The following is a 27,039-nucleotide window of genomic DNA, read 5'->3' on the forward strand; positions in this document are numbered from 1 at the left end:
ACTGATGAGAGATTCTAATCAGTTCTGCCCTGTAGCATGCATGTCACCGAAACTCAGAAGAGTGGAGATGCAGCAGTAACTGGGGAAAGGATGTGCTAGAGAAGGAAGAACATGGAGGCCAGTGCAGATCCGACAAAGGAGGATGCTGTGGATGGAGAGAATGGGGCTAGAGAGAGACCTAGGACTAAACTAGGGCGAGGCCCTTTAGGACCCAGTGTAAGAAGGGATGAGCCGAACAAAAGCCAGGGACAAGAGAGTAGGGTCAAAGGTCGGGACTTACTGATGACTACAGAGCAGAAGGGAGAAATATAGGAGCAAACTTTCTCAGGAGCCAGGGTCCTCAGGGCATGCGCAGAGGGTGAGAGCACAAAAGCCCTGAGGATATTCAGGAGGCAGCACCTGCTAGCAACAGGATCTGAACTTGCCAATGAAGTCAGAAGAGCTTTTTAAAAATGCAGGATGGGGGGTAGCTTGGTGACAGGTACTTGCCATGCGTGTAGAGTATGGAAAGCCTTGGGGGGCAGCAAGGAGGTGAAAATGCGAATGCTTTCAAGGACTTCCTAACCCTCTCACTTACCTAATGACAAATGCGCCATTTCTAAGGTCTCCTCTATCCTTAAAACTTTTAAGTGTGTGTGTGTGGCAGGAAGAGCTGAAGAGATGGCTCAGCTGTTAAGTGCACTGACTGCTCTTCCAGAAGGCCTGGGTTCGATTCCCAGAACCTACATGATACCTCACAACCAGCTGTAATTCAGTCCCTGGGGATCCCAACACCCTCTTCTTGCCTTCTTGGGCACTGCAGGCAAACACCCATAAAACATTCTTAGTATGTTCAATGAGTCCCCAATATTTTAAAAATAAAGCCCAATTTCCTTGGCCTTACTTCTTTCGGCTTTTTCTTTGATTGGTGTTGGTGGAAACCCAATTATTCCATCTGACCAATCCACCAAAACACAGTGTATGCCTGTGGTCTACCACATGGATGCTCACCATCTGTAACCTGCACCACAGCCAACACACTGTCTATGCCTGTGGTCTACCACATGGATGCTCACCATCTGTAACCTGCACCACAGCCAACACACTGTCTATGCCTGGGGTCTACCACATGGATGCTCACCATCTGTAGCCTGCACCACAGCCAACACACTGTCTATGCCTGTGGTCTACCACATGGATGCTCACCATCTGTAACCTGCACCACAGCCAACACACTGTCTATGCCTGTGGTCTACCACATGGATGCTCACCATCTGTAACCTGCACCACAGCCAACACACTGTGTATGCCTGTGGTCTACCACATGGATGCTCACCATCTGTAACCTGCACCACAGCCAACACACTGTCTATGTCTGTGGTCTACCACATGGATGCTCACCATCTGTAACCTGCACCACAGCCAACACACTGTCTATGCCTGTGGTCTACCACATGGATGCTCACCATCTGTAACCTGCACCACAGCCAACACACTGTGTATGCCTGTGGTCTACCACATGGATGCTCACCATCTGTAACCTGCACCACAGCCAACACACTGTGTATGCCTGTGGTCTACCACATGGATGCTCACCATCTGTAGCCTGCACCACAGCCAACACACTGTCTATGCCTGTGGTCTACCACATGGATGCTCACCATCTGTAACCTGCACCACAGCCACCCAAGCCAAAACGAAGCCAAAACAAAGCCCTGAGCTACATCTTAAAGGACAGCGAAGATGAGTAAGGTACAGCACCCAACAAGAGAGGTTGCACAGGGCCTTGGCTGTGTACCTTTTAGTCCAACCTAGCCTCTGAGGTGGTGCGGGAGAATTATGTGTATTCTGTCAATTATGTATTTTAATAAAACACTGACTGGCCAGGCAGAAAGTATAGGCGGGTCAACCAGACAGGAAGTAGAGGCTGGGCGATGAGAACAGGAGAATTATAGGAAAGAGGAAGCGCATTCCCCAGTCCAGCCCAGACCACCGAAGAGGCAACATGTGACCTCCCCGGCTGAGAAAGGTACTGAGCCGTGTGGCTAGCAGCATAGATAAGAATACTGGGTTAATATAAGCTACAAGAGCTAATAAGAAGAATGTGCTAATGGGTCCATCAGTTTTATAACTTATAGAGATTTCTGTGTGATTTTTTTGGGGCTTGCCAGCTGTGGGGTACTAGGCGGGATAGAAACCCCAACAAGCGGGCCCCTCATGCTACACTGAGGCTCATCTCAAATCCTCTGTCTCTAGAAAATTCTACAGGATACAGCAAGAAGTGTTCCTTTTAACTCCCTGGCTGCTTTTCACCAGGGTCAGCCGAAGTAGTCTTGATTAGGAGCTCACTGGGTCTTTTTCCTTCCTCTCTACTGAAGTATCAGATCTGTGAGGACAAGGGTTGCATTTTATACCTCTTTTTAAACTTCAGGAAATGGTCAATGGTCGCTGTGGCTGCTGCTTCTAAGTATGGATGCCTACCCAAATTAAAAGTAATTTGTTCCTAACTGGCCAATTCAGGAAATGCATCCCTTAGGGCCCCCTCACTGCTATTCTTAAGCTGTTCCAGTTCCCATCACCCCTTCATTGCCATCAGTTCCCTCACTCGTTGCAGACAATGGAGCTTACTGTCAATTATTAATGTGTCTGCAGTTCCACAAGGGAGACTCCTCCGCATAGTTCCTGAACCTCATAATGCAAAGTGACGCAGTAACAGGGTCTATCACTAGGGTTAATCAATAGCAGCTGGAAACAGTGCTCCAATCCTAAATTTGGCTATGATCCCTGGAATTAGATTCTGTTCAGGCTCTTACCCTACACACACACAGCCACAACATTCTGCATGTCCTCTGGTGACTGCTGTGATACATAGTCAAAGTCACCAACATTGCCCAAGATTGATCAGCTAGCTTCACCTCCTATACAGTGGAGACTAAGCTCGTTCTTAAACCAATACATTGTTTACTTCCTCAAATCCTATCTGTAAGAAGGAGGACCCTAACCACTTGTACTATCACTATCTTATTCTGATTCTTATCTTGCCAAAGCCTACAGCCGAGAATGTGAGTCTTAATTACAGCAACTGCATGAGAAAAGAACCATGCTGCAAAAGCAGGAGCTGCCTGCACTGCACGCCTACTAAAAGTAGTACCTCCACGGAGGATGAGTGGCCGATCAAGTCTCCGATGAGCTCCAGGGAACACGTAGTGCCATTTTCTTGCTGCTTTTTAACAGGCTGGCTGGCTTGTTTGTTCACTCTTCCGAAGCCCCACATATTAAAAAACCCTACAAAAATACAATCATTTCAGTCATTTCAAAAGCTCCTGTGCTTTTTCCTTACTGAAAAGCAGAAAATTTCAATAAAATCGTGTCTCACACTTACATGTGTCAAGGGCTAAGCTGACAGCACTAGACACTAGCCAGGACCTGTGGATATATTATGTTGTATTTTTCTTACCTTGCCTAGCTCCACATCTTTTCTACAGCCCCTACTCATCCACCAAAAAAACAGACAGACATTGGAATGTAAGAGAAGTAAGCAGCCTTGAAGGTTTTATGTAATCCTCGAAAATCAGGGAGAAGACATATCAACAAAACAGAGGGAAATCTCTCTCTCTCTCTCTCTCTCTCTCTCTCTCTCTCTCTCTCTCTCTCTGTGTGTGTGTGTGTGTGTGTGTGTGAGAGAGAGAGAGAGAGAGAGAGAGAGAGAGAGAATCCCAGAACTTCAAGTAAACTGAAAAAGACAAGAAATTAAGAACACCAGTATTTGACATATTAAGGATTAATAGTTAAATTCATTCAAATATCCAGACTCATTTTTCAAACCAAACCCCTAAAAGAGCTCGGGAGATTATGACATTAACAAGGAAAGGCAAGTTGTTTTGTTTTTTTTTTCCGTAGATCACATTGAGTGTTAATAATGCTTTTCTATCAATCATACAAGTTTTGTGTCAGTCAGAAATATAGACAATATTATAGGTATGTAATTACTTCAGTAGGCTACCTGGTCATTTGAATTATGTAAAATTTAGTTTTCTCTCAAAATAATAAAATTGCAATCGACTTCAATTGAAATAAAGAGATAGTTTTACACTGAAGTGAAATTCAGATGCCAACTCCTAATTCCAAGCACCAGCGGCATGCTGCCAGTGTCTGATGCCTGCATGGGGCACATTCTATGCCGCTCCTGGGGTTCCTCATTGTCACCTCTCATCTTCCTGCTGGATGAGATGAGAAAGGAAGGAAGAAGGGGAGGAGAAAGAAAGGAGGGAGGGAGCAGGAACAGCATGCTCTGTGGGGTTGGGCACGCACCTGTTGGGACAGGTTCGGCTGGCAGCTGCTGTTTCTCTCGGACCTCCCAAATGCGTACACTGCCATCTTCTGAGCATGAGATTAACTGCCTGTCAGAATAAAAAGCCAGATAGAAAAAGCCAGAAAGAGTACTTGGAAGGCCGAGTGCTAGCTGCTGAAATCGCTGGAGCCCTCAACTGACTGCAGTCAGCTGTGGACAAGACAGACCATCACAGTTTGGCAAAGCACACATTACACCCTGTGATGTTGGCTCAAGTGACGTCAAATATCATCTCCATTTTTTTTAAAGACTATTCAGAAAAATGACACAAACTACACAATATCCTAAGCAGTCTCACAATATCCTAAGCAGTCTCCTCCTTCCCGCCTCTTTTTACATCTCTTCCCATGGTTCCTCTCATCGGAAGGACGCTGCATGGAAAATCCTACTCTGTGGCTTCATCAGTGGAATCTTAACTGCCAAATCAACCCTCATTTATAGCCTCAGACAGCAAGGGCTACATCCGATTTTAGCCATAAACATACAACACCATTAAAAAATTAGTTTATAGAATATATAAAAATAGTACATTACAAGTGATCCTGGTTTTTTAACCTTATTAACAATTTAAAATTTTCTTTTAAGAAACAGCAGTCTAATTCATTTAACCTTGCTCTTGTAAATTTCTGTCTGTCATGTATTGCTGCAGACTCTTCAGTTACAGTCAGTCATGGAACATTCTCTATTTCCAAAAGAATACCAAGGTCAAGCCGTGGAGCTAGGTAATGTGGCCACTGCAGACATCACGCTAGGGGCCTCGGAGCCGTGACTGTCTCGTCTTGGCAGAGAGATGGGAATGTACCTGTTGGGGAGTCTGACGATGTGGAGGATGGTGGAGTCATGCGCAGCTTTCTGGCAGGCAATCACATGCTTCAGTTGTAGGTTATACACATACAGCCCCCTTCCAACGGCAACAAATATGTTCTGGGGGGCAGGAGTGGAGAAACTTCAGAAATTGGCATAAAACTAATCTTTACTATAATAGATTTCCTGCCCCTTTGTGACATTGGGAAGCCACTGTTACCTTTCCGGTCTTCAGACAAAAATTACAGTCCTGCCCTCTGCCACCCCCAATGTCAAAGTCACCAAGGAAGGCTTAGCACACCAAGCAAGCAGAGGAATGCTCTGCACAGGGCAGCTCAGCTCTGCCTTGGTGCTCTCTGGAGACCCGAACTGCAGGTGTGGTGGCTGCTACCAGGGCCCTGCAGCAGAAGGTACCGAGGTGCATGCAGCCTGGGCTTCCGGAGAACATGGTACCCTTGGGGATTTGCTCAGTTGCTTTTGTCTGGAAATGGAGCCAAAATGACTTGCACTGCACATCTTAAACCTATGAACAACCCAAGAGGTAGATGCGGCAGTGGTACTAGCCGAAGGTCATCTGAAGAGGTAAAGGAAAAAGTTCTAAACCTAGCATCAGAAATGCCTTTCTGCTAAGACACTTGAGTCTTCAGAAAGCGTTTTTGCTAATGTTCCCTTCACCTCCACCTTACAGCATCTGCTGAGGATGAGGGGAAAGCATGGATGTTACTCTCCAGACTGTCAAGTTAAAATGTATGAAACTGAAGGGTTGGTAAAATGGCTCAGAGGGAAGGCGCCTGCCACCAAGCTTGATATCCTGAGTTTCATCCCTGGGATCCAGGTGTGATGGGAGAAGAGAACCAACTCCTGCAAATTATCTTGACAGTCACACGGGAGCCACAGCACAACTGCATACACCTACACACATACTCATGCAAACATACAAAGAAATATATATTTTTTTAAGTTTTTCAGAATTAGATAATGTGAAAAGTGATGGAGGAAAAAACTTGGCACTGACCTCCAGCCTCCATACTCATACTCCTGGCATTGGCTATAGCACCGCATGCAAATACCTACATAGCAACACACATGCACACATACACACTCACACACACTCACACACACACACAAAGGTGGCACATAAAATAGTACAAAGAAAATAAAAGTGCTATTTATGATTTTTCAACAAAAATAATAAAATGGTAACAAGTATGGAAATTAGGATAAAAAGCACAAAATGAAATAAGAAAGGTTTCCTTTGCTCCCTTTCTCAAAGGCTATGAACACTGAAATAAGTAACTCCCCTTAAACACATTTTCTGAAGCACTGAGGCTTAGAGAGAAGACCTTCAGATCAGAGGCAAGAGTCAGTAGTGCCAGTGCTGGCTTTACAGCGTGAGCTTCACAAACTCTACTGCCTGGCCAGAGACAGACAGCAGCTGTTCTTGCCCAGGGACCCTGACCAGGACACCAGCCACCTAGAAGGGAGACGTTTCTCACAGGTTTAACTTTTCCCCTCTCTAGGACATAGATCAGAACTGAAAACAAATCAAATAGGAACCTCAAACACGATGGGACAACTTACTGAAAATCAACTTAGGTATGTAAACTCGTGTTCCAATAATTTCTTTGCCTGCAAGATTAGGAACAAGGACTAAAATCTCTTCTTAACACAAGTGGTCCATTCTTTATGAAACTATAAGACCATTTTAGAACCTGAAACCACTGGTAGTAACCTTTTCATTACTGTGTGTGTGTGTGTGTGTGTGTGTGTGTGTGTGTGCGCGCGCGCGCGTGTGTGTGCGTGCTCGAGTGCATTCCTGTCTTGGTGTTTTCCATTCTGTGGATCTTGTCTGAACTCAGGTTGCTGGGCTTGGTGGCAAGTGCCTTTGTCCACTGAAGTGCCTTTGAGCCTCCCAGCTGCCCAGAATCATGTCTAACATATTAGGATTTAAATATCAGGTGCTGGTTTTATTTGTAACAATTATAATTTATACTTTTTACCTCTTCATCACATGTGAAATGATTAATAGAAATGTCATTTTGCTTTTGGCAGAGTTTTATTTCTTGCTGGGCATCTGGCTGTGGAGACGGGTTCCAGAAGCTACGCTCACAGGCCTGCACGGTCCAGTCCAGGGCATCCCAGATGATCAGCTCTCCAACATGGGAACCGGTGACGAAACTTGTATCTAGAAAAGTTCCCCAGCGCACCATTACTCATCATGTTCTCTAGGCTAAAAATAAAAGTGAACGGGCTTCCTAATTGTACCTAGACAAACTAAAGAGGAAGATTAATATGACAGTAAGAAGTCAAAGGTATAGTTCACTGACTGAAGATAAATATTACAGTTTGTGCCAATAAAAAGGCCATCTATAATGTTTGGTCAATTTTTACAGGTATTAAAATAAAAGAATCTTCCTTTAAATGATATGCCAAAAACATTGTCAATTAAATAAGTAGTTCCAGGACTACAGAGTGGCTAAAGAACACTAAAAGAAGCAGGGCAGGGGAAGACATATAAGGAAATATCTGCTTGGCAAAAAAAATTAAAATTAAAAAAATTAAAAAACAAAACCAATATACATATGATTTAAAAATGGGGAGAATTAGCAACTCAAAACAGTTCATTACACTCAATACATAAGCCAACCCTAGGAAGTACTAAGATTAAGAAAATAGATGGAAAATAAACATGTGATAACATCTCTAGCTACTTTAATAATCAAAGAAATTTTAAATGATCTATTTACTAAGAGGAGTCAAACTGTAAAATAACAAACACACTGACCCACCAGTTCCGTCTGAAGGAATTTATCCTGAGGGAAAGGCAAACAATATATGTTCAAAGCTGCAAGACAGAATCCTAAGAATCTGAGGTCAACCTAAATATCCAACTGTAGACTAATGTAAAAATGACAACCATAAAATAAAATAATATTAGCTACTGAGAATTAAGCTGTAAAAGTACAGTTATATTGACATGGAACTATGTTCGCACCATACTCTTATAAAACAGTAAACCATGTACATACAAATGCATACATCTACATATGCTCAGGAAATACACAGAAATATGCGAACTAGGGTTTAATACTGAATGATGGCACAATTTTCATTTTAATTTCATTCTTAATTTAATTCCATGTTTCTTGTTATTATCATATTTTTATTCTGAATATAACTTGTAAAACAATAAGCTTTAAAACCCTCAAATAGAGTTAAATTAAGGACCTAGACAATTTGTACATCATATAGTTAATAGATACTGTGCAGCTGCTAGACAAACATTCTCTCTCAAGTGTAATTTATTACTGCCTTACATATTTAAGGTAAGTCAGAACAGAACACTGCACTGAGCACAGGGCTCAAGCAACAGTTCCGGCTCTGCCTGCTACTAGCCAGGTAGTCTCAAGGAAATCATTAACCTTTCTCTGCTTTGGATTCCTCATGCGTTAACTGAGGATCATTATAGAAAACAAATTAAATTGTAAATATAGCCATTTCTTAAAAAATATAATGTTATCTTGAGTATGGGTATTACTCTACATTAACAGTATTTAAATTCGCAGTGATTTACAACTTAGGAACACACGGGTGGGTAATTATAACTTTATTATTCCATCTGTCAAATAAACCTGCAGGACAGAAATCTGCCACAGCCAGATGAACAATCTCTTAGAAATAAAAGTCACCAGCCATCCCAGATATTATTTTTATCTTGGTCTCGGAGTCATAATAGGTAGCTTAGCAATGTCTGCAGCTACTCAATCACTACAGGATTTGTTGTGGGAGGAAATAAGTTTCGCTATGATCTCTGGAGGAAAACAACTTTCCAGCTTTAACGCTGCAGCAGTTCGGGGTACTTCAGCAGTACCAATCTTTCCACGGCCTCCTCTGATTTCACTCAACTCCAAAAAAAAAAAAAATCAAAGAAGTAAGGATGAAAAAGACGCTCCTTGACCCCAGGCCTGGGTCTGTAATCGACACAGAGTTAAAACTTTGAGACCACACAGTTGCCCCCTCTGTGGTTCTTTTACACAACAGGAACACAGTATCAATGACCTCGTGGATCTTTTCACTAAAAGCAAAAGACTGACATTCACTTTAGCATAGAATTCTCCCTGTGTAATTTATTTATAGTTCCAGACAGTCCACTCAGAAGATTTCACACCAGACATCCTCACTGATGCTAACAGTGGATGTCTTTCATCCTGTAATATCAAAATCCACTTAGGAAACTCTCCCAGCCCCCCTCTATCCATTCCTCACAAACGCAAATGCTTTGTGAGCGCCATACACACTAGCAGCATGGACAAGCAAAGGAATGAAATGAATACATAGAGCCCTTTGCCAGAAGAGAGGAGGAACGTCGGCTTATGTCTTAGGAACCCCCCAGGCTTACAGACCCCTTCAGTAAGTTTTGGCACACATCAAACATACTTTTGGGAGTTCAAGTAGATCATTCCAAGACTGCCCTGGGATGACCTCACCAAAAAGCACACTTCTTTTTAGAAAGTGTGTGTATGCGTGTGCATGAGTGTGCGCATGTGCATGAGTGTGCGTGTGTTACACGTTTCTATGTTGTATGTGTGTTTGCAGATATGTGGGCCTCTGTACATGCATGTGAAGGTGAGAGGAGCATTTGAACACCCAGAACAGCTCTCCACCTTACTCCCTTGAGACTGGGTCTCTCACTGAGCCTGGTACTCACTGACATTAGCTAGAATGGCAGCCAACAGGTCCCAGTGATTCTCCTTTCTGCACCTTCACCCTTGCCCTTGATGCAGTTACAGGCACACCCAGCTTTTTCTAAGAGTTCTGGAGATCTGTCCTCATGCAAACCCTCTGACCCGCTCAGCTTTCTTTCCAAGCTTTAAAAAATACCAATTGGGCCGGGTGGTGGTGGCACACGCCTTTAATCCCAGCACTCGGGAGGCAGAGGCAGGCAGATCTCTGTGAGTTCGAGGCCAGCCTGATCTACAAGAGCTAGTTCCAGGACAGGAACCAAAAAGCTACGGAGAAACCCTGTCTCGAAAAATCAAAAAAAAAAAAAAAAAATACCAATTGGTCATCCCTGAAAACAAATACACAAGTAACATTATACAGGCATTAGAACATTAGCAGGTCAGTTATGCACACACACATACACACACACACACACACACACACACACAAACACACACACGTGCACACACACGCACACATAACAACACTTAATAAGAAAACGAGGTCATGAATTTGAAAGAGAAGAAGGATATATGGGAAGGTTTGAAGGGAGGAATGGGAATGGGGAAATAGTACAATTATATATTCTTTATTTATTTTTGGTTTTTCAAGACAAGGTTTCTCTGTGTACTAGAATTTACTCTGTAGACCAGACTGGCTTCAAACTCAGAAAGCTGCCTGCCTCTGCCTCTCTAGTGCTGGATTAAAGGTATGTGCTACTGTTGCCTGTCAAGAAATAGTTTCTTTCTTTCTCTCTTTCTCTTTCTTTTCTTTCTTTCTTTCTTTCTTTCCTTTCTGAATGTACCTCTGTTGTGAAGCATGAACCGAGTAACTGGCCACTGGCATTAAGTGAGTGAGTGGGAAAGAAGCAGGGCCAAGTGAAGCGGGGAACCACAGAACAAATCATACAAGATCACCAGAATCTGCAGCACTCCCGCGTACAAGATCCAGCCAATAGCAAACCTTTCAAACATCACCAGACTACCTAAACATGTGTCATCCCTAAAAATGCTTTTGCTGTATTTATTATTTGTAGTTCAGTTTTGCAGTTTATAAAGCAAAATTACTATGGATTGTCTGCAACTTTCATTAATAATTTTTCTTTAGCTTTCCATTGTTCATAAGATCCCGACAAAGACTATGTGATAATCCATGCAGCAGCAGAACTTTAGAGGTAGAAACAGAAAGACTGTAAGTTCAAGATCAGCATGGGTAGAGAAGTGGGGGTGAGGGACTCCTCAAATTTTAAATTTGTATAAGCCTCGGGTTGACGTATAGCTAGCTCACTTGATTAGAATGCATTGGGTTCTCACCTTAGCAAAATGTAAAATAAAATAAAAATTACAGGAAGTTATAAGCCTAGCTGTATATTGCACAGCAAAGGCTGGACCATGATGCTAACTAAGAATTACTTGGTAATAACTTGTCATCTTCCTTTAAGTAATCATGTTGTTTCAATGATGCCAGGACTTCACCACTAAAACAAGACAGATAACTAGACCTAACCAACATAACGGACAAGAACCAGTCCTTCTTTTTGTAGAATTTCCAGTACCTTGTCATGGTTCAGTGTTTCCAAGGAGGCTCAAAGAGTTGCCCAGAAAAGAACTTGCCTTTGGAGCTACCATTTATGGCTAGAGAAAACAACCTCCAGATACAAAGAGTTGCCCAACCACTGTTACTTCCAGTACTACAGACCATCTGGTCTTCGGGAAGACATGCAAGCGGTTTCTATAGGATGTTGGCTATGGAGGGGAGGATGCTGAATCTGGGAAGATGCTCCCTGATGTGTCTGAGAAGAGGACCAAAGAGCACTAAAGACACAAAGCAGATCTGTGTTTGGTGTTCTCCATACTTCACCCCATCTCATGTTCCTACAACTTATTCCTCCGAAAGAGCCAGTCATGCCCCAGGTCTCCAGAGGTTCGGGGGTTGTAACTCCTCCTCCTGTGGCATGCTCCCAGCAGTCCTACAAGGCCTGCTCACAATCTCCACCAGAACTCTCCATGTGACCCATACACAGATCTCCCAGTTCAGTTCTGATGACGTCAGCCGTCACTTATCTGCCAGAACTAACTGCCAAGAGCCAGAGTTCGTGATCCTCTCCTGCCACCTCAAGTCATGCTCACTGGTAGTGACGGAGCCAGAGCCACTCATGCGGAATGCTAGAATGCTCTACGTTCAGATTCACAGCCTGTGATGAGCATCCACAGCCACTAAGCAGTACCCAAGGATAGCTATGCCCCACTCTATCTGCCTGTGCTGAAGTCTTAGACCACACTGAGACCTGAGCCAGGCTCTACTGTCTCAAAGCTCAGAGTAAGAGATAACAACAATCTCCACTAATCTATTATTTGAGTGGTAATTCTGAAATATTGGAACAAAACAAGACGAAAACTCTGAAATTGTACATAACAGAAACGTATACAAAGAGCTTACCATTGATGTTAACCAATGACAGAATACTATCCTGGTGATCAAGAAGCCGTTTAACTTCAATGATATCCCATTCCAGCAAGCCTTCTGTAGGTGCTACTAACCTAAAAATTACTAAAGAATGGTTATTTTACTAAATGTTCAAAGAACATAAAATACCTTTTTACTCAAAAAGCATTAATTACAAAGTATACATCATGCTGGAAAAAAACAACAACTCCAAAAGAACCTATTTATACCAGTTTACACCATTTCTTTCAAATGCTTGAGCTGCTTAAATGATCTCCTTAAACCCTCAGCCAGGGTGTCCTTCCAGGGTTCCTTCGGCTTGCTTCCTTTACTGACTTCCCAAACTCAGTCCGACCCTCCACTTCCCTCAAGGCCTCATCACACATCAGAAGTATCACTCCATTCCCACCCAGGCCAGTGACTGGCCACGGCCCCGGATCATTTCCACTCAGTGCTCTCCACATGTATGTCCAGGCCAGTACACACGGCTACAAAACAAGCTATAGATTCCTGGCCTTCAACTTAGCAAAGGCTTTAGCAGCTACCAAAAAATAAAAATAGCAGTTAAGCAAGAGAAAAGGACTTTTCAGTTTGGGGGCATATAAGCCCTCCGCAAACATAGCTTCTAATTTCTTGATTATAGATGATGTGTTCCTTGGTTTATTATCTGACTTTAAAAATTAGTTTTATTTATCTGGGTAGTGGTGGCACACATCTTTAATCCCAGCACTTGGGAGGCAGAGGCAGGCAGATCTCTGAGCTAGATCTTCCTTGTTTAAACTACAAATTCTAACGTTAATCAACACATAAAACCTACAATCAAATCAAGTGGTTCTATCAATCAATCAACATTTATAAAAATCTATGATATTCGAGGAGTTCTAGCTTCCAACTGTGAAGGCCCAGTTACTGCCTGTGAACACTGAGTGACAGAGAGGCGGCAGACATGAGACCTGTGGAGACATGGCCATCAGTATTCTACGATCCCCTAGGCCACTGGAGCCAGGGCTGTGCATGCACAGAGACAGGCATGCCTGAGAGAAAAGGTGGACAGGTCCCACAGCCTTCCCAGGTGGTGGTAATCAACTATCCAAGTCTCTCTTTCCCTCAAAGTCCTTGCTGGAAAATCAGTCATGGCACATTTATTTTAGTATTTCTGACAATATTTTCCCAACTGTCAAAGAATTAGCAAGATTATTAAATTCTAATAGCCTTTCATATTCGAATTGTGGCTGTGAGAAATTTTCTCTGCTAATACCAAAGAAAAGTCTTCTTGGTGTGGATAAACTGAGTAAAAACACTACTGCTAAATGATTTTAGAATAAGTAATATATTGTTACATTGATTATTAGGAGATAGTTAACAGTGTAATCTATTGACGAGAAGAAATCTGACCTAACACTGTGAAAATGGCTCACCCTGTATTATTTTCAACAACCCAAGAAGCCAGAGCTAGGGCAGAGACAGACATCTCCAAAATAAACCTGCCTTTATCTTTCTAGTGGAGCCCATGTATGTATTCACGCAGCTGCCCAGACATGGAAGTGTGCACCAACGTAAAGAAAACAGATGATATACTCACTCAGTTCTTTGCCAACTGCTGCCACAACACAGTTCCTAGGGATTTCAACCAAAGCACTGATCCCTTCAGAAAAAAATATAAAATAAGGCAAATCATTTTCTCTCATGGGTTACATCAAAACAAAACTTTCTCAACTTTATGTAAGTCATTTCCCATAAAACATACTTGAAACTTTCGACATAAACACTTACTTTCTATCTTACACATGGAAACTGAGTTATAAGTTTCTGATCCCTATGAAAGACTTTCTATATATAAACAGGCTCTGAGTGTTTCTCCTGTGGTAGTAACATGGTATATTCAACCATTTCCCTTATATTTATATATATTATATCCCTTAGGATAATCATCACCAACCAGCACATGAAGGCTAATTCAATGAGCTCACCGGGCTTTCCCTTGGTGTAACTTTCACTGACCCTGAATGAGCTAATGTAATCATGGAAAAGCCATACCTGGCCTCCATCCTGTTCCCTTACACAACTCCTAAAATCCTCTGAGTCTCCTAAGACACCGTCTTTCTGTGTCCCTGTGATACGCTTGTGTCCGGTCAGTCCCTGGCAGCTATGGGTGAGAGCCGCTCATGAGCAGGATCGAGGCAGGAGGAGAAGCTGGCACTTTCTGCCTCACCTCTCAATTCCCAGGGAGAGAGGGACAGAAGATAATGTTGGCCACCAGTCACACATGGTTGGATTAACCATATCTACAGAAGAAAGCCTCCCTACAAACTGGGATAGGATTTAGAGAGATGCAGTAAAGCTGAACGTAGACAATTCCTGCAGGGTATACACTTAGGGAGGGCACAGACCCTTGTGCCCCTTCCTCCCACCTTGCCCTTTGTAGTTCTTCTTTGGTACCCTGTGATAGACCCTAAGTGGGTAAATGTGTTTCCCTCAGTTCTGTATACCACTTCAGCAAATTGAATCCTGGTTTATAACCAGGGGGTCAAAATCTAAAACAAAAGACCAAGCGGGCATGTCAGTGGAATGACGGGTAAGGAAGGGCTGAGGACTAAGCTCTTGGCCTGTGGAACTGGACACTACCTCCAGGTAGACAGAGTCGGCCTGAGAAGGGAGGACAGAGCTTTGACTAGGAGCACAGAGGAGGGAAGCTCCTACGGAGCAGCTAGCCATTCCCAGCTTCATGCTCCACCCTCTAATCCAGCTAAGGGAGAGGCCTGCAAACAGCATGCTTACAGCTAGTCAGTGCATTTCCCAAACAACCTGCCTTACTGAGATGACTGCCTTCATTTATTTATGTTTGGTGGCTGCTATTGTCTGAACTGGCCCACTGAAGTCCAGGGTTTGGGTTTTCCTCCTCGTCAGCCTCCCTAGTAGCTGGATTGCCGCCCACGAAGCTGTCCTTGCCCTTAAACACTGAATATCTTTTCATAGCTCAATCATAAAATGGCTTCAGACTAACCAAAACTTCAAGTATTAAAAGTTGAAATTCTGGAACACATTAACATGAAATTCTTTTAACAAAGTTAGTCTTCCTCTTTGATATACGTAATTTATAAATGAAATTTTTAACATACATATAAACAGAGATGTCCCTTTCTTTTCCTTCTTACCTGTCAAAGACTAGCAACACTGTTCTGATGTCAAGTGCATTTCCGCCCTGACTTCTCCTTCACAGGGCATATTTTACAAGTTTGTTTTGTGTGCACATGGACGAGATGGAAGAATTGTGAACGAACACAGGAGAAGGACATGGAAAAATGCATAATGTTTCTGCATATTTGTCTGTTGTTTTTTGAGATGCCCAGGCTGTCCTCAAACTTGTGAACATCTTCCTTTTCCAAGAAGAATTTTAAATGCAGAAAATGTTCACCAAGGGGCCAGGGAGATGGCTTAGGGGACAAAGGCGCCTGCTGTCAAGCTTGAGGACCTGAGTTTGACCCTGGAATCCACTAATAGAAGACAAGGACTCACGCTAGCTGTCCTCTGACCGTCATGCGTGTATCATAGCCCATGCCCCCCATGCATGCACACACGCACAACACACACAGATACATGTACACATACATATAATAATACATAAGACTGCAGAATATTATTAAGTGATCAGAGTCTTGCTAGCCCACACTTGGGTTTGGTTATATACTGAAAGTAATCAAAGGTTATCATGTAAAAGAGATCCTATGTATCCATGTTCACATGTGACACTAATGTAGGGAGGTTATGGAATCCACCTACATGTTCGACAACCGATAATGGATAAAGATCATGTGATCCGCACATATACACAATGAAGAATTAGCAGCCATAGAAAACAAAATTCTATTCTTTTCAAGGAAGTAGATGAACTGAAAGTCATCGTCTTAAGTAAGAAAAGCCAGATGCAAGAAGACAGTGGTGCACATCTTCTCTCATATGTGGAAGGAGGATGACTTTTGGGGGGGTTAGAAAACTAATGCAAACGTAAGGATGACAAGAGAGGGGGACAGGATGGGCAGATATCAAAATACATTGTTTCCATGTATGAAAATACCATACTGAAACCTAATACTTGATACAAATAACATACACATGAATATAAATGTTCATTCAATTATTTGTTACATGAAAATTGACAAATTGTATGGCTACCCACAATCCTACATGGAATTATCACATTATATTGTGGTATGTCTCTTTAAAGATTCAACTGTCTTTTTCAATCAGTCGCATCTCATAATTTTCATGCCTGGTTTTTACCTGTATCAGAAAGGTGGTTGGTCTTACACAGAAGATCTAATTTTCGGTTCCACACACCTAAGTCATTGCCACCCGAGAGCCAAACGTCTAGTCCCTGAAGAACAGTTAAGCACTGCAAAATTGATTGGAAATGTATTGTCAGTCTAGAAATTCTAGCATTCGTTATTCCATGATTTTAAATTGTGTCCCCTAGTTCTGTCAAATCCCTCCTTTTGATAGGCGGTTTGTTTGGCTTATCTGATTACAGGTTCTTTAGGAGAATATTGTCTCACAGCATAGGAGCAGAGAGACCACGTGATCTGTAAGGCGGTCACGCAGTGTAATTTGTAGCGAGGTTACAGAAGACGCTGGGGCTCTCCTGTTTTCTCTCAGCTCACTGCTGTAAGGTGACAGTAGAGCAATCCTGAGGCTTCTGAACAGGGCAGAGCAGCAATGTGCCAAGCCACCTGGAGCCTCTGAGGACGTGCTCGACCCAGAGTTGGAGCCAGCACCACTCAGCTAAGAAGCTCTCTGTTCCTGAGCACAGACACCGCAAGTTTATTAGAGCTTTCAGGGGTCTTGGGAACCACTCATAGACAATGTACTGACAATCCTTAAAGGCCTTTAAAAAACAAAATGGAGACTATGATATAGTTTTTAATTTTCAACCAATTCTCAACCATTCTATTTGATAGACTTAAAGGCTTTCCAGGATGCAGAATCTGTTACTTTACATGGCACCATAGGGTCCCTTTCTTCAAGAGTCATGTCCGCACCCACTATAGACTCACCAGGCCCCACCCACTATAGACCCACCAGGTCCCTGCCCACTATAGACCCACCAGGTCCCTGCCCACTATAGACTCACCAGGCCCCACCCACTATAGACCCACCAGGTCCCTGCCCACTATAGACCCACCAGGTCCCTGCCCACTATAAACCCACCAGGTCCTGCCCACTATAGACCCACTAGGCCCCACCCTCTATTTTCTTCAAGAGTCATGTCCGCACCCACCCAGGCCCTACCCATTATAAATCCACCAGGCCCCGCCCACTATAGACTCACCAGGTCCCGCCCACCATAAACCCACCAGGTCCCTCCCTCTATAAACTCACAGGCCCCACCCACTATAGACCCATCAGACCCCACCCTCTATAAACCCACCAGGCCCCGCCCACTATAAACCCATCAGACCCCACCCTCTATAAACCCACCAGGCCACACCCACTATAAACCCATCAGACCCCACACTCTATAAACCCACCAGGCCCCGCCCACTATAAACCCATCAGACCCCACCTTCTCATTTGTTTGCCCCTGATCTGATTTCCAACTGAAACATTCTCACACTTAAATAATACATATGATCCCAAAAATTTTGTCTTCAAATGGCTGTGTAAAAGGAACAATGTGTAAAACCTAAAGAAGTAATTTAATCTAATTTATTAAATCATTTTGAGAACAACAACAGTAGCATTAAAAACCTGAGTTTGCGGCAGACTTTACCTTCACGGTGGACTGGAAGCAGGAGACGCTCTGGATCTGTCTGCCAGTGTCGCAGTCCCACACTTAGACTGATGTTAAGAAATAATTCCCAACTGGAATTTCAAGACTTCAATTAGGAGATGACCCTTCTAATTAACAATCAAATCAAAGGATAAACAGACCCACCAGGCAGGGCCTGTGAGTTTATAGAGGGCAGGGCCTGGTGGGGGTCTATTTATTAGAAAATCTATTAGAAAATTGCCATAGATCCAGCCGGCACATCGTCACCATCACCATCACCGTCACCATCACCGTCACCGCTGTACTATCCAGTGATGACACCGCCATAGATCCAGCCGGCACATCGTCACCGCGGTACTGTGAGGCCCTTTAAGACGCAGCAGAGCAAGAGCTCTGGAGTGCTAATCTTCATGGGCATCAAACACTGCCTCTGCCTAAAGGGTTCTCTTGGGAACAGTTTACCACGATGCAGCAGCGAGCCTGTGCAAACGCTGCATGCAAAAACTTCTCCATCCCCAGCAGTCTCTGAGAGCTCGCTGAGTGCTCAGGCACGGCTCACCACTGCTGCGACACTAACTCTGTCACTGGGACTGTGCCTGTGCTGACAATCACTGCAAGGCCCCTCGCCACATGGTAAAGGCTCAGTGTGACTTAAGGAACATGATGATCTTTATAAACTTTTAACACTACTTCCTACAGTGTTATACTCCATACCATATACATATAAATATTATATCATATACTTGTAAGTGTGAATAATATAAATGTATGGCAAATACATTTTATAACATTATGACACATATTTAGTAGTATATTTTAAAGTTAATTTCATAATCTAGTTAATTGTATATCTGATTGTTTTTTATTGATTTTACTTCTCTTCCAATGCAGTTAGTTATAAAAGGAGAGATACCTGTATATTCATACATTTGTGTCACACTAAACAAACTACTCAGTCATAAAAAAGCTCTCTAATTAGACGATGTTTTCTGGCCTCAAGCTCCCAGTTCTGCTACCCCTCAGTCTTTCCGCAGATTTCAGTTTGAAAGCTTAATGCTCAGTACTAAGAAACATGGACTCTTAAGACCATTACTTGACAGAAAAATAAATAAAGTCTATCGTCAACCTTTAATTAAGAAAGTTAATTAACAGAGGTCCAAGGAGAGTAAATTTAGAATCCAACTGGATAAAATGAATGCCAAAGTTCTCCGGGATTTTAAGTAAGACTGATTCCGTGAACATGGAAGGCTGTGTGTGACCTCACTACTCACCGGTCCCAGCATCTCACCCTGTACTGGGACAACAATTCTACTGTCTATAATACTAGTACAGCATCTTAGTGTGTGACCTCACTACTCACCGGTCCCAGCATCTCACCCTGTACTGGGACAACAATTCTACTAATTGTCTATAATACTAGTACAGCATCTTAGAAAGGGCCTAAAGAGACACTATTTTAAATTCTAGTTCTGCAAAAATTTTAACAGAGAAAGAGACAAGAGCTTGAATCCACAATGTTTTCCTCAAGAGTGGCAGTGATAGGTCTCGCCTGGCCTATGGATCTAACTGAATCCCGCTTCAACGTCAGCCCACTTCAATGTTCTGACAGTCTATAGACAAGTTATCTAGAAACGGTGTCAGCTGCTGAGCTCACTCAAAGTGGGACCTCAAGTCGCATGTCCTGATTCAAGAGAGGCCTGAGAAACCATTCCTCCTCTGGGCTTCCTTCTAAACTTAGCAGAGCTTTTAAACTGGCATAGTTTGTCCTGGCCGACCTGATGCTTTCGAGAGAGGAATGGAAACTGAGTCAGCCACACACTGCTTTATCAGGAGCGTGTGTGCCACAGCTCCAGGACCCTGACGGCAGGCAGGCTGCTGGCCACCACTCCGCCTTCCTGGCCAGATGTCTGTGGCTCGGCACCTCTGTCTCTACCCTCTCACTTGTGAGAATGAAGGAAACCCCTACTTCATAAGACCATTTTAAAGATTACGTAAGTCAACGTGTAAGACGCAATGATCCGCAGCAAACAAGCGCACTTCCCAGAGCAGCGCCGTTCCTGCTGCACCAGAATTCTACCTGGAAAGTCCGGGAAAGCAAAAGCAGCTTAGCACCTTTAAAATCTGCCTCAAACACCAAGACTTGACTACTGCGCAGACCCACTCAGCAGTAACGAGGCTCTCACAATGCAGGCCACACACAACAAGGAAGTGAATTATTTTCCAGGCCAATTCATCCTAATTTCCCTAAATTGAGGTGATATTTTAAGTCCACAACTTCCATCCCTCCCTTCTGCATAACTTGATGTAATAGAATCTAGAACTCTAATTTTGTACTCCAGAAAGCGCTGCTCCAGCCGTGGGGTTTCTGAACTACAAGCCCTGACCTGCTACTCTGGGGGTAAGGATATACCGACGGTCCTGTCTGCAGAGGCTGTCAGGATGAGCTGATGGCCCTGCTCACAAGAGTCGAGCGGGGGAAACGCAGTGATGGCCGTTATCTTCTGGCTGTGTCCTCTGAGATCCAGGAGCTTTTCTCCTGTCTGAAATACAAGTAAGAATGTTAATAAACTTACCCTTTCCAACTTGAAGAGTCCTAAATAACATCAATAATAGCTATGCAGAAAATAACATACTTGCCATCTAAAATTATGTGTTTGGAATTTAAACTTTTTTAAACAATCAAATACAATCTAAACAAATATCAAAAGCAGCTGTGAATATTTTTAACTATTTTCTAGTTAGTATGTTAATTTAGCATATTTTCATAGTCAATTTAAAGAAATATTCTTTCCTGTGGTTTTTAGGAACTGTATAAGTTCTGCAGCAGTACCAACAGTTTACTCTGTAGAGAGAAAACAGAATCCTGACGATGCATGTGTGCACGTCTGACCTCTCTACAGCCGTGAGTGCAGAAGAAACAAGAGCACAGTGGTCTCCAGGTGTATTTACCCCAGCACCGTTCCCAGTTCCTAGCCACTCAGTGTCTCCTGCCAAGGTCTCTCCCCGACCTCCCAAGTGGAAACATAAGATATATATATATATATATATATATATATATATATATATATACATTTCAGATCTTCCCAGGGCTTCGGGATTTCATGAATGTGTTTACAATACAGCGAGTCCTCAGCATCCACCATTTTTAGAAGCATGGATTCACCTCATTTTACTTTTCTGTTTAGAAACAGTAATGTAGGCCAGGCTTGCCTCAAATTTATCAGGAAGCTAAGGCTAGCCCCCTCTTGATCCTCCTGGTTTCACCTCTAGGATTCAGGTGTGTGCCACTATTTCTGGCCTGATTCAACCAATCTTAGCAAAATAACAGTTTTGTTTTGTTTTGTTTTTTAATGTGTGTGAGGTTGCATGACGGTATATATCTGTAATCCCAAACTTCAATATACTGAAGCAAGGGGACAAAAGTTCAGTCTGGGCTAGACCGGGTCTCAATCAATCAATCAAAACAGAATAAACTGCCTGGACTGAACATGAAAATACTTTTCTGGTCATTATTCCCTATAGCATTTGCACTGTGTTAGGCATGATATATATATTGTAGTCACATGGGCATCTGAGCCCTCAGTGTGGGGCAGGGAGTACTGGCGCCACCCAGTGGACACTGGGGTGTTAAAGGACAGCTCCATCTAAGTAAGACCAGAGAAAGATGAGGACTGAGAATAATTATCTTTGATTCACTGCAGAGTAGCTGATCACCTAAAGATTGTTCAGTAAGATAAAATCTCTCTGGAGCTAGAGAGATGGCTCAGTGGTTACAGAGGACCCAAGTCAGGAGACTCACCTCTAACTCCTAGGGTTCAGACCTCTTTTGCCCTCTGCAGGGACCCCCCACTCTTCTCTCTCTCTCTCTCTCTCTCTCTCTCTCTCTCTCTCTCTCTCTCTCACACACACACACACACACACACTTGAATAAAGTTTTAAAGATTAAAATTTTTTTCACAAAAAAACCCAAAACATTTGTTTGTCAGGATGGAAAAATCTTAGAGAAACCATTCTCTCTTTATCATGAAACACTAGTCCCTGTTGCAAACGAGTATCTCTAACTAACCCTTGTCAAGTATTAACCAATTTCAACTGATGAACTGATGAAAATATGCCAACATGCCCCACAAAGCGTTAGTGAAAGCATGATAGTATTTAATTGGTACACACCTGGGCATTCCACACAACTATAACGCCATCATCGCCTGCAGATGCAAATCTGGTTTGAGAAAAGAGACCACAAAGAAAAATCATTAGTGACATTTAAGTGATGAGACATTTGAATGTAATATTATTTTAATAAATTATGTTTGGAAAAATGTGTATTAATATCTGATATTAAGGAATGTACCAAGGCTATAATACATAGATTAAGTATTAACAATAATTTTTGTATCTTTGTTCATATTACTATATTTGTACTGGCTTCAATATGCTGATCAAATATTAAATGTTGATATTATATTACTATTAAGAGTGGCTAACAATTAATTGAATTATTCCCTTGTCAGGCTTTGTGCTAACATTTTTTAATTAGTATACAAAGTATTAAGTGTCATATAGCACCTTCAAACAAAATTTGTTTTTGTTGATTTTTCTCCACCCCAACAGCCTCCTTGGGTCTGCTTCCCTGTCACATGCTCTGCTGCCCTCCCACGGCCTCCACGCTCTTCCCCCCTCTTCTGGGCCCTTTCTAGTTTCATAGGTGACACCAACTCTCATATCTACATGGATTAAAGGCTTGGATCCACACAAAAGCGAACACGCCAACATTTACCTCTCTGAGTCCTCATCACCCTGCTTTATCTAATACTTTCCTGACAAAACTTTGAGAAAAGAAACAATAACTCTATTGTTTCACAGCTGAATCAAATTTCATTTGTACATATACAACAATTTCCTCACTCACTCATATGGCAATGGACATGTGCGATTATTTCCTTTCCCTGACATTCTGAATAATTCATCAGTAAACACGGATGTGCAAATCTGTCTGTGATAGGACACAGAGTCCTTTGGGAATGCATCTAGAAGTAATATAACTAGGCTCTATGATAGTTCTATTTTTAATTTTTGGATAAGCCTCCACATTAGTTCCCATAACGTCTTTACGACTATTCTCTTTCACCCGCAGAGAATAAGGGCTCCTATTTCCATACATCCTTGCAAGCATTTGTTGTCACCTGTTCTCTCGATGATATACATTCAGTAACCGGGAATCTCATGGGGGGTGGGGTGGGGAGAGATGCTCATGAGTGTAGTTTTAAGTGCCCATGTGTGTATGTGTGCATGCAGACACCAGAGGGGGACACTGGGTGAGTTCTTCATCACAGGCACACATAGCCATGTCTGGCTTTTTACACAGACGTGGGAGATTTGAACCCATATCCTAACACGCGTGAGCAAGTAATCTTACCCATGATGCTATCTCCCCGTCCTCAAAGCAGTATTAATTTGCATTCCCTTGATGGCTAAGGATACAACACCAATCTCCTTTTTATAAAATTCTATGTGTCTATTTGAAACGTGTGTGCGCACATGCATACAGAAGGCGAAGTTTGGACTCAGATGTCTTCCTGTACCACTCTCAGACTTATCTTTTGAGACAAGGTTTCTCACAGAACCCAGAGCTCACCAACTGGCTCGCCTGCAAGCCCTGAGGATCTGCCTGCCCCCACCCTCCTACTGCCCACGGTAAAGATGCAGCTGACCCGCTAGACTTTTGTGTGGGAGCTGAGGATCTGAACTGTGGTCCTGGGGCTTATGCGACAGTCACTTCATTAGCTGAACATCTTCCCAGCCCCTGGAGCACTTTTAACAATACTCATCGGCCACTTGCGTTCCATGTTTGAGAACTGTCTATTTCATTAGCCCACTCAGCAGTTTGGGGGCTGACTGCATCTCTTTCCACATCCTCGGTACTAACGCCTGGCTGAAGCATTGTCTGGCAAAGACTTTTCCTCCACTCTCCAGCCATCTGCTTACTTTGCGGAGAGCATCCTCTGCTGTGGGGGACGTTTGAGTTTCATCTATTCCCACCTCTTAATTTTCTGGACCATTCCCTGTGCTAGCGGAGTCATAGTGACCAAGCTCTAGCGCACTTGTATCTTGAAGTGTGTTCCGTTTTCCTCTAGCAATTTTAGTATTTCAGATTTTAAATTAAGGCTCTTGATATATATTTTTTTAAAATATTTCTTTGTACAGAGTGAGAGAGATGGATCTGACTTCACCTCTGCACAGGTGAGATCCAGTTTTGGTAGAACTACTTGTTGAACAGACCGTCCCTTACCATTTGTGTACACTTTGACACTTTACGCCTACATGACTTTATTTTTGAGTTCTCTACTCCACGCCATTGGTTTACATGTCTGGTTTCACGGTGCCACGGTGAACCTGTGTCAGCTGCAGCTCTGTTGTATAACTCGAGGTCAGGTACATTAGAACCATGAAATCTTACTGGTGATATTTTCACTTACACTAACAAACATTCAGTTCTGCAAACTAACTTAACAAATGTTTATAATCTTGTAAATTCCATACCAAGTATTAAGGGCTCAATGACAACGCACTGGCAGGATCACAAAGAACCTGCTGGAATGTCAAGGAAGCTACCAAGATGATTCTCGTTCCCCACTGGTTAAAACTGTGAGCAAAGCAGTCCCCATCAAATGAGCCAAGCTGAGAAGCAGACTCCGTGGACAGAATGACAACCTAGGGATGGAATTAATTTTTATTATTTTTATTAAAGGTATTTTAAAACTGTTTTTAAAAGCAAGACTTCTCTTTTGCTCATCTTGGCTTTTTGGTCTTTTTATAAGTATAAACTGGGTGAGATTTGTAGTAGAGGTTTTCAGTGAAGATATTTCAAATGCACAGAGTTTAAAGAAAAAAAGTATGTTTGGGGCCATGAAAAGGAAGCGACAATAAACATTGCTGAAGCCCATCTCCTCTTCACCCTCATTCCCTCTACCCTACGTAAAGTAAAGCATCCTATACATAAATCCTATCAAGAAAACGATTTTAAATTACTATTCATCGTAGCGACTGTATTATAACAAAATCCAAGTGAGCACCATGTCTAAGCAGGCGCCCAACACAGCCTGTGCAGCAATCAGGCTTTAAAGTTGTCAACGGTGACTGAAGCACAGCGGTCTGTAGGGGGCGCTAATGACTCAGAACCGTACCGAAGCTGCCTCATACTCTTATTCCCATCTAGTTGAAGTCAGGCTTTCATAATCGGAGAAAAAAGAAAGCCAGCTATGTACTGCATATAGTTATCATCCCTTAACTTAAGAAATGATGTTCCACTAATAGCTTTGCCATTTAGACAGTCTGGTATCTCCCTCTGAGATCAGCGGTGGAATCCATAAAATCTCCAAGGTCGTCAGTTAAGTCCACAGTGCTGGTGGAGGCGGTATTAGGAGAAAGGAAGGTCGCCTCTAGTGGACTTTACCCGACTTGGCAAGCACACGTTCTCACTCCTGCCCCCCAACACCTTCCTTAACCTTCTACGCTGAGCCTGGGACACACAGCTCATGCTCGACTTCAGTCTCCTGCTGTCTTCATAGGCTCAGGAGATCCCACACTCCGTTCTCATCAGACCCTCATCAGATCCCCCACAGTTAGAGGTAAGAGATCAGATACAGTCAGGAAGCTGCTAAGTAATTTTCCATGAGACACTATACGTTTTTAATGGAAAGATTATTAAGCCTCCTTAACTAGCTAGCTAGAAGCACACAACGTTCAAGTCAAATGCATATACACTGTTTACGTTCGTTTCAAAATGTGAGCGATTTACAAATTCCGGTGAGTTAAAAAAAAAAAAGAAAAGAAAATGGTTGTCCTAAGCCCATGTATACCTCAGCAGAGTAGCTGATTTAAAAATAGTCCATCAAGTTATGAACGCAATGTCCGGAAGGGGCAGGGGATATGAGAAGAGTTGGAAGTGGGGGACTAAGGGGCGGATATCATCATGTTGTACACACGTAGAAAACTCTCAAAGAACAAAATTTGAAAAAAAAAACTTTAAAAACTTCATTTTTCTTTGCTTAATGACCTGTTCTCCAAAACCAAATACTCAACAGTACCTTGAGTATCAACAGTAATTGCTGGAAGCAAATCCTGAGCAGCTGGCTCGGGGCTATCGATTCTCTGTATTATATAGTGAGAGTGGCGAGGGCGGGGCTCAAGGCTTAAGTTTGCTTTGGTATAAAACATCAATTTCTATTGATTCCCCAAACCCTTATAATTGCTTTTCTCCCGTCCAGAAAAGCTGCAGGTTTAAAATACTTTTTTTTTCTAACCCTGATTTTAAACTTCTCATTATTGTTATCATGTTTGAATCTCACAGAGAGAAACGAGCTCTCGCCGAGAACGACTGAACTGTTGAGAGATGAGGTAGGGAGCACTGCGCCTCAGACTGGAATTCAGTCAGCAGCACACAAAGTTAATTCTAAACAATGCTCAGTACTAATACATGAAAGCACAGTCAATTTTTCTCAAAGGTCAATTACCCACTCTGTAGATCATGCAGCCTTTCGGCTCTCTTATATATATTTTCTATGGCTGATTTATTTATTGGCCATTTCAGTGTTTATTGTTGCTGCTCCAAAGTGGAAACGATGCTTTGAAAAGCAAACCAATTACTTTGCTGCACACTGGCGTCTCCCATAAGGCAGCTAACAAAGGGTCCGGAGGTCTTCTGTGGGCTACAATTATCATATTCCACTATAGAGATCAGCTGCTACAACAGCTTATCCAGAACCAAATCCCAGTTGGTCCAGCACGTACTCTATCTCCAAACCAGCAGTGGGATTCAACCCAAGCCCTCCTAATACTAAGAAACGCTGCAACCCCTGAAAGGAAGTAACTAGCTGTTAATCAAGGAGTAACTCAGACATCAGTAAAACTTACTAAACAGTTCAACGAAAGAAAGGTGATTGCTACCACGACACTTTACCCGAGCTACCAG

At 42.8% G+C, this 27,039-nt stretch overlaps 1 protein-coding gene across 2 annotated transcripts in view; it reads right to left on the reverse strand.

Annotated features, from left to right (window-relative positions):
- Positions 1-27,039, reverse strand: part of Wdr41 (WD repeat domain 41) — a 43,210-nt gene that overhangs the window by 4,497 nt on the left and 11,674 nt on the right. The window contains exons 3-12 of one of the 2 annotated variants that reach the window (XM_041663661.1): positions 22,239-22,287; positions 20,477-20,608; positions 18,069-18,131; positions 16,583-16,694; positions 13,884-13,946; positions 12,296-12,406; positions 7,135-7,319; positions 5,133-5,254; positions 4,291-4,379; positions 3,131-3,264 (exon numbers count right to left, since the gene is read on the reverse strand). In XM_041663661.1, coding sequence (XP_041519595.1) covers positions 3,131-3,264; positions 4,291-4,379; positions 5,133-5,254; positions 7,135-7,319; positions 12,296-12,406; positions 13,884-13,946; positions 16,583-16,694; positions 18,069-18,131; positions 20,477-20,608; positions 22,239-22,287 — 1,060 coding nt within the window. The remainder of the gene's footprint in view (positions 1-3,130; positions 3,265-4,290; positions 4,380-5,132; positions 5,255-7,134; positions 7,320-12,295; positions 12,407-13,883; positions 13,947-16,582; positions 16,695-18,068; positions 18,132-20,476; positions 20,609-22,238; positions 22,288-27,039) is intronic. The other variant, XM_041663662.1, reaches the window with a different exon arrangement.

Source organism: Microtus oregoni, unplaced genomic scaffold (assembly GCF_018167655.1).
Source record: "Microtus oregoni isolate MIOR12 unplaced genomic scaffold, Mior012 000014F_ref0000157, whole genome shotgun sequence".
NCBI lineage: Eukaryota > Metazoa > Chordata > Mammalia > Rodentia > Cricetidae > Microtus > Microtus oregoni.